Raw genomic sequence first — 8,710 nt, forward strand, 5'->3', positions numbered from 1 at the left:
TTGCTCCAGAGTTTCCAGGTATAATTCCCTAGTATAATCATAGAATGCCTTGGGTTGGAAGGGACCTTAAAACCTACTCAGTTCCAACCTCCTGCCCTGGGCATCAGATCAGGTCAGGCTGCCCAGGGCCCCATCCCACCTGGCCTTGAGCACCTCCTAGAGGCTTGGGACATTCTGAAGTGGAGTTGTTGCAACTACATACAAAATCCCTCTTGATTCATGAATTCTCACCTTGTAGTTTTAGTAGCTACAAGTAGGATTCATCTGATCTGGCTTGAGACTTTATGTTACTTTTGCTGTCAGTGAAGAGAAACAACGTGCTCACACAGCGATTCATCTGATTTTCTTGGATGACTGTTTAAGTATGAAATGGGTAAGCCATCACAATTTAGCTGTGTGGAACTTCAGAAAAAAAACATCTCTGAGAGGCCATCCCATAATGATCCAATGTTGATCATTATGAGTTGATATCACTTCACCAATAACGCACTCTCAGCAAATCTGCAGATGATGCTAAACTGGGAGAATGGCTGATACACTGAATGGCCTGGCTTCAGTCCAGAAGGACCATAAGGGGAAATGAAAGATTCTGCACCTGGGGACGAGTAGGACCAAACACCAGTGCAGGCTAGGAGCAGGCAGAGCTGCAGTCCCACTTAGAGGGGATACCCAGCTGAACATGAGCCAGCAATGCACTCTCGTCACAAATAAGACAAAATGCATACTGAGCAATACTGGCTGGCTCAACGTGGCCAGGAGATGGAGGAAATTTTTTATTTCCTTCTACTCAGCACTGATGAGGCCGTATTTGGAATACAGACCAGTTTTGACACAGCTCGTGCAAAAGGGTTGTTGAGAAACTGGAAGTGGTACAGCAAAGAGCTGATTGCCTAGAGAGCACGACCTGCAAGGAGAGCTGAAGAAGCTGGATTTGCATAATCTGGCACAGAGGGGTCTAAGTGTGATCTAAGTGCAGCCTGTGTGTGGCTGCTTGAGGTGAGATACAGTGGTGATGAAGCCACAGTTCCCTTATTTATATCAGATAATGTAACAAGGGCCAAAAACCTGCTGCTCTGAGGCTCACGGTGGCTCACATTTTTTTTCCACCAGAAAAGCTGCTGGTACAGACTATCCAGAAAAGCAACTGAATGCTCCTTGTTAGAGGTTGTCAAGACGTTAAATCCAGGGCTGACGTCTTACAGTGTTGGTAAAGCCCAGCTCTGAGTACAAAGCCGAGCTTTCAAACCATCATGCCTAAGATTCCATGATAAAGCCTGAACATTATGACTGGATCACAACACTGCCAGGTCAGAGTGTCTGCTGAAGTGCCTGGCAGTGGCTTTCGTAGTCTGCGCTTCGTGAAACTGAACACCCCAAGCCAGGGTTAGCCTCCAAAGAGTCAACAGCAAAATCCTCTAGAGCTGGAACTCCAGAGGCAAGTGCTAATTTGAGCTGATGGTAAAACAACAGCACTGGCTGAAGGAGACAAACTAATAATGCATCAGCTCATTAGGAGGTAATACTCCTAAGAAGTAACAGGCTATCGTTAGAGGCTTTTGTCTGTAACATGCTGAACAGATTTCAAATCATTTACAGTAAGTATTACCACCACCCGTGGAGTGTGTCCAAACCCTTCAATTCTCTATTAATAGAGACATACAGAAATTCCCATTCAGAACTAGGGAACGTTCTGAAACAGACTGGCGGTAACTGCATCAAATAAAACTTGGCCTGGGTTTCCTCCAGCTCCATGTAATACCTCTGTGGCTCAACGACAAAACTGTTGACTTTTCACTGTGGCAGTTTTTCAGTTCAAAATAACAGGCAAGCCTGGCAGCAGGATGGCTGTTAGCATGATGCCGAGGATGCTCAAGTGCAGTAAGCAATGCAAGTAATTCAACAGGGTGATTTGAGTCCCTGCGATTCCATATATCACCTGGGACACATCAAACTGATTTTTGTAGCATGGAGTTCCTTCTGAAATCATAGATGAGATTAATTGCTGAAAAAAAAAAAACAAGCATTTGGTCTGATTTTTCTTAAAATTTATTACATGTACTTAGAAATAATTTATTGTGGCTTTGGCATTGTATGTTAAGAAATCAAACTTTCAATAAGAACAGAAATATATTTCCCAAAGGCAACTGTGTGAAGAATCATGGAAGCACAGCTAAGCTTAGCTTAGAAGCAGCATTCAGTTCTTCTTGTCCTGAGCATGTGACCAGACAGGCTTGCGTTTCTGAATGAAGGCTTCGATACCTTCCTGCCCATCCCTCAAAGTCAAATTATCAACCATGACCTGAGAGGTTATTTTGTAAGCAGTATCAAGGTCCTGCGCCATCTGTCTGTAGAAGGTGGCTTTCCCCAGTGCCAGGACAGATTTGCTGCTTTCGCAGATCTTGTGAGAGATTCTCATGGTCTCTTCTTCCAGCTTGTCTTCTGGTACCACCTTGCTGACAAGGCCGTGCATTAACGCTTCGTGGGCAGAAAGAGGCTCACCCGTAAAAAGCATCTCCAATGCCACCTGATGGAGAAAAGATAACCAGGTTAGGTCAATTCAACTGCCTCACTGCTTTTCTCCTTCTCCAAAAGCTCAGAATCTCTGGTAACTGCAGTAGGAATAGAGAAAAATGTGGATGGTGCTTCACAAAGTCAAACAATCCAGCTTAGTATTTTAAGCTGTGCATAGAATAATAAGTAATCGAGCCCTTACTAAGTCTAATGCTGAGTTTCTGAAAGTATCTGCCTTAAGATAGGAAATTTGAAGGTGAAGCTTTCATCCATTTGTCCTCACATCTCCACAGAGTCCTACTGCATCTCAAGAGTCCATCCACAAGAATCTATGTGGATCACAACATTTCTTTTCTCATTTATGGAAGCTTTACAGATCACACTACTGCTTATGCAGTGAGAGACGTGTAGTACAAGCAGTAGGAAATAACTAAGGAAGAAGGTGCAGGAGAGTTTCAGGTGCTATTTACAGTGACTTGATCTAAACCCAGCAGATCATGCTGGCAGTGAAATGTCACTGCCTGGCAGGAACTGACAGCTCAATGGGATTGGTATCCTGAACTCACAGAGGTTTCTCATCAGGGGAGAACATCGTTGTCTAAAGCACTGACAGCTGGAAAGGGGAGGGACTGCTGAGCTGGTGTGTTGCTGATACGAATTCCTGCTGGTTGGAATCACATCAGTGGGAAGCTGCTTTCCCTAAACAGAGGTCATCTTGTTTTTTTCTCAGTCCAAAGCACGAGCATGTTTTTGGCAACAAAGTATTTTGAATGTCATACTGCAGGAAGATGAAGTTAAGGCAATGGAACTGAAACTCCGAGCACTGGATCCTACTTACTGCAAAATTACAGAGTACCTGAGAAAGAAGCTTACCTTTCTTGGAAGAGATCTGCCCAGGGCCACAGCTGGTGTGGAGCAAAACAATCCAATGTTTACTCCAGGAGTAGCAAAGCGTGATTTCTCACTTGCCACTGCAATGTCACAGCTTGCCACTAGCTGACAGCCTGCTGCTGTGGCCAGGCCATTCACTTTGGCAATCACTGGTACTGGAAGTCTCTGGATTAAAGTCATAACCTGCATGCACACAAAAATAAGAGACCAGTTAGTTCTCAAAGTTAAGCAGTGGCTGTATTAAAACTTGCACCTGCTTCACAGAACTGATATCACTGTGCATACTTTCAGCATCATGGACTTGAGTTCAGACAAAGATACAAGCTCTCTGCATAACTGACTTTATTTGGGGTGCCTTAATGCACAAAACCACTGCAGTTTCAGTAGCTGCTCAGCTGTGTTTATGTAGCACAAGTTAGTCCTGCTAACTCCAATAGAAATGGAAAGCACAAGAAACAAAGCTGAAAACACTTGAATTAAATCTGCATGAAGCTAGCATATCTCTCTGCACTGCAGGCCCTGTATTCCTGGATGTGGAAAGTGGTATCTGAGACACATCACCCCCACATTCATCAGCCCTGTAATGGAAAACTGACTTAGGAGAACCTATTGCTGGTTTCTACATGGTGTTGAGCCTGGGTTGATTTCACCCAGATGCAGTCATCTCACGACTGGATGTCTGTCTAGGATGGGTGATCTCTCTCCCTAAAGCTGGGCAGGGGGTTATCCAGCTTTAGATGGCGGAAGTTAAGAAAGACAAATTTGTCTAACTTTTCTAACTCAGAATCACCTTAATTACAGTGGAGATCAACAAACTCCACTAATTTCAGTACTTGCAGATAGAAAATGCTATTTAACTGCCTACTGTCATTATCTGGATTTAAAAAAATATCATTAGCACAGTGTAGCAAGAAAAATTTTCATCTGCCACCTCAAATTCTCCAGCAGACAAAGTTCAGCAAATTTTATGTTACTTAAGTTACCTACATTCAGTTTTGAACCTCATCAGATTTTGTCTCACTTTGTTTAAAAACAATTTTCAGCTCATCTTGAGAAGCAGGGAACAAAAGAGTAACAATACATTCATGCGTGCAGGAAAACAAATAAATGCTCCTTTTATCTATAGAAATTTAAAGTCAAATGCTTCTCTGAAAAAAACCCCAAACACCTGCTACATATGGTCACGTGCTTGAGAAGCCTCTGGAGAAGTGACACTGAGCTGTCTCAAACTCCTCTGTAGAGAATGCTGAGTTCTCAGATACTGCACCACACAGTACTGCGAACGTTATTACATACGTGGGGAAACAGCTGAAACACAGCCGTGATGATACCTGTTGTAGAAAAAATGCAAGCTGGCATTCTAGCACTTTAATTTGCACAAAGAGAAATACAATTTCACCAGCATCAGATAGTAATACAAACCAGCATCACTACTTGCTCTTCATACCAGGCAAACCAGGGTAGCATGTAAGATCTGCTTACCTCTGCACATACTTCAAATACTTGGGTATGAAGCTTCACATCGTCTTGGGTTGACAGCTCCTTTAAGTCATGACCAGAACAAAATACGGGCCCTTCGGCTGTGAAGAATAAAAAATTAGACTGAACTAATCAAGAAACCAAGAGTTGTGTCAATACCCCATTAAAGGTACAGAAGCATCAATGGTCATCACAAAGGAGGCTGGGGACGGAGATCTGCACTCGGTTCCTAAATATTTCCTTCTGGGTTTCACACTGACCTGGAATTGCCAAATGAAGCATTTAACTGATATGCCAATAAACATTTTCAAAGGCCTCGTTCTACCTCCATTTCAGGTTAACTGCTAAAATTAAGGCTCTTTACACTTCTGAGCCCAGTTTCTGGTAAGACACCACACTGAACTTCTCCTTGGTAAACACAAACCAGTCAGCCAGAGTGCCAACAAACTGCTCTGCTCTCACATTAAACAAACACAATGTTCCCCATTTGCTGTATGAAGAATTAATGAATCACAGAATGACCTGGGTTGGAAGGGACTTCAAGGATCATGAATCTCCAACCCCCCTGCCACAGGCAGGGCCACCAACCTCCCCATTTAATACCAGACCAGGCTGCCCAGGGCCCCATCCAACCTGGCTTCGAACACCTCCAGGGACGGGGCATCCACAACCTCTCTGGGCAGCCTCTTCCAGCACCTCGCCATCCAGATTTCTGTGTCACGCATTAATCTAACAATCAAATAAAAGGTTCTTTTGCTGGAGGAGAACCAGGAGGGCAGTCCCTTTGTTTCTTCACTGCTAACATTCACCTAAGGAACCCCAAAAAGCTTCTCCAGGGCTTGGGTATAAAAAGAGCAGGAATCTGTCAATCTATGTTTTGGATTTGCTTTCCTCAAGTGTCAGCTAAGAACAGAGCACCCTTTATGGATAACTGTATCTACAACAGTTTTCCTTTCTTATGAAGATACCTGCCATAAAAACAGACTGACCTAAAGCTTTTTAATCACAGAATCATAGATTGGTCTGGGTTGAAAAGGACCACAGTGATCATCTAGTTTCAACCCCCTACTATGTTGCCAACCACCAGACCAGGCTGCCCAGAGCCACGTCCAGCCTGGCCTTGAATGCCTGCAGGGATGGGGCATCCACAGCCTCCTTGGGCAACTTGTTCCAGTGCTTCACCACTCTCTGTGTGCAAAACTCCCTCCTAAATCTTAATCCTTCAGAGCTTCTCAGGTAGTTTTATGGATGCAACATTTCCAACTATAACTATGAAGATGCCACCTCATCTATGCATTTCTTACAGACCAGATTATTATAACAGCATTAGCAATAACCACGCGGATCGCATCCCTCAGCTCACTGCATCACAGCGACATCATCTGGAAATTAATCACATCTGCATTTGTGCCTCATTGAAGAGGAATCCGCTGCAAAGTCTGTGTTGAAGATTGACAGCAACCCTAAGAAGTCTGCTGAGGCTTCTTCAGCCTGTTTCTGCATGAAAGCCAGTGCCCAGAAGTGTTTGTCCTCAGTCTGATAGCTACCAGAATGTAGCTTATTGACTCTGCAAACACAGCGCCGCGACCTGAAGGACACACCACCATCCAGACAAGTGTTTCAACAGCGTTTCTCTTTACCCGTGTTAATTATCAACAAAAACAAAGCAAAAGTCAATCAACTGTCAATGCCATATTCCAGAAGGAGGAATGAAGCACACGGAAGTCAAAGCACGGTGGTCTGAACAGGAAAGGTTCCTGCAGGGTGCATGAAAACCACGTCCCCTCAGCTCCCATTTTCAGTAACTGCGCGCAACCCTCAGCCCTACACCGCCCGTAACCCCGCAGCCACCCGCCTCGCTCAGCGCCCCACGGAGGCAATACCCGAGATGACGATCACTCGGAGCTCTTTGCTCTTGACGTCGTGCAGGAGGTCCTCCTTCAGCGCCTGCAGCATGGACAGGGACAGGGCGTTCCGCTTCCCGGGGTTGTTCAGGATAATGTTTCTGCAAGGCGAGCGCCGGGCGCCTCGTTGAAAGACGAACCCCTACACTGCCGCGCCGCGTCCGCCTTCGGAAGCCCGCGGTGCTCAGAACGGACACGGAGGGACCTTCCCCGCGGCCCCCGCCACCCGAGCCGCGCCGTCCCCTCACCCCGCTCCGAGCGCCCCGTGAGGGCCGTGCGCCCCGCGCGGCACCGCGCCCCGCCGCCTCACCGCACGCCCCCCGCCTGCCGCCGCAGCGTCAGCGCCGCTCCTCCCGCCGCGCTGCTGCAGGCCGCGGCTAGGGGCCGGGCCGAAGGCCCGCTCAACCGCCACAGCGCGGCGGCCGCCGCCATCGCCTCCGAGGTGCGGCTCGTTGCTGACCCCTAGCCCGGCGCCGCTGCCTCTGCAGCCGCGGGACTTCGGTCGGCAGCGTCTCCGGGCTCGAAGAGCGGGCAGTCGAGCCAAGAGGCAGCGCCTGCAGCGCGGAACGCCTACGGCGCGCTGGGCTGCATCGGGGCGTGGAGCGGCTGGTCCGCTCCGCTCCTGGCAGGGCCCCGGCACAGGAAGGGCATGGCACGCGTGGAAGGGGCCGAATAACTGATGTGGTTCCACTGAGGAACAGACTTGTGCATTACAACGTACAGCTTGATGTGAGGTTTATCACTGCGTCTTCTGTTTGAAGATTTCAGAGACGTACATTTTACTGCATTATTCCATGCTATATGAGATCATAAGAGGAAAAAGCAAAGCCTCTTCTCCAGGACAAGTCTGCACATTGCAATGGGGAGTGCAGTCCTCTTCTCCAGCTGTGTTCTCCTGTGGGAAGTGACAGACCCAGGGGATGGAACACCTCCCCTATGAGGACAGGCTGAGAAAGCTGGGGCTGTGCAGCTTGGAGAAGAGAAGGCTCCAGGGAGACCTGAGAGCGGCCTTTCAGTACCTAAACTCTCTGCAGACCCTCATTACTTGAAATTGCACTTCCAAAAAACGTCAGTTTGCAATAGAACCTCTCACACTTCTTTCATTCTGCTTTACTCACAGGAGTGATGACCTCTATTTCTTCACACCTGGCTCAGGCGGTCTCCTGGGAAAGAAGCAGCTGTATAGAAGCAGCAGCCAGCAAACAATCTCATCTGCTAGATATTAACAGGCCCAAAGACCAAGCAGCATTGTTCAAGGAGATGCAGGGTGCTCTGGTCACGATTCCCTGTTCTTGCTTATCACACCTACTCATCACGTATCCTTTCCCAAATGCTAGAGGAAAGCATTCATAATTTACATGTTTTATACACAATCAAGGTTTCGTTGTTTATTCTCCTCTTTCTGTCAGAGCCACAAGTACTCTCAAATAAAATAGATATATGTCCAGCAGATGTTCCCTGGAAATGATAATCCGTATTCCACCTTCTTTATGTCCCCATTTTTGTGACTGTGCCTCTGATCGCTGGGTTTTACTATAATAGAAATATGTAGTATTTTATAAATGTTGAAGGGCATTTATAGGTCTGAGAGTTGGGTCTGGGCTGGACTTTCTTCACTTGCCCTTTTTCATTTTCTCATAGTTCTTTGTGCTTCGCCAAAATTTACTTTTAATATAAGAGTCTGTGGCAAAAAAATGCCTGTTTAGAAGAATAAATCATTTTAAATTAGTCACAGCAGTTCTCAGAATCCTTTCTTGGTGTGGCAAAGGCCAATGCACAGGGAACACAGTGTGTTCCATTTCTGGGAGGAGTTTGCATTCCCGGGCAACACTGGCAAGTAACCTCTTGCAATCATCTTTAAAGCTGGCCTTGTGAATTGCAATCTTTTTTTTTTTTCTTCACCTTTTTTTTTTCTTTTTTTTTCC

The 8,710-nt window shown here is 46.4% G+C and overlaps 1 protein-coding gene across 1 annotated transcript; it reads right to left on the reverse strand.

The window, feature by feature from the left end:
• Positions 1–2,194: 2,194 nt before the first annotated feature.
• On the reverse strand, positions 2,195–7,217 carry ECHDC3 (enoyl-CoA hydratase domain containing 3; the record flags this gene model as incomplete). Its single annotated transcript, XM_079533779.1, has 5 exons — positions 2,195–2,524; positions 3,385–3,585; positions 4,885–4,982; positions 6,765–6,886; positions 7,096–7,217. 5 exons carry the CDS (start codon positions 7,215–7,217, stop codon positions 2,195–2,197), a joined length of 873 nt encoding a protein of 290 aa, XP_079389905.1.
• Positions 7,218–8,710: the final 1,493 nt, after the last annotated feature.

Source organism: Tetrao urogallus (assembly GCF_951394365.1).
Source record: "Tetrao urogallus genome assembly, chromosome: 1".
NCBI lineage: Eukaryota > Metazoa > Chordata > Aves > Galliformes > Phasianidae > Tetrao > Tetrao urogallus.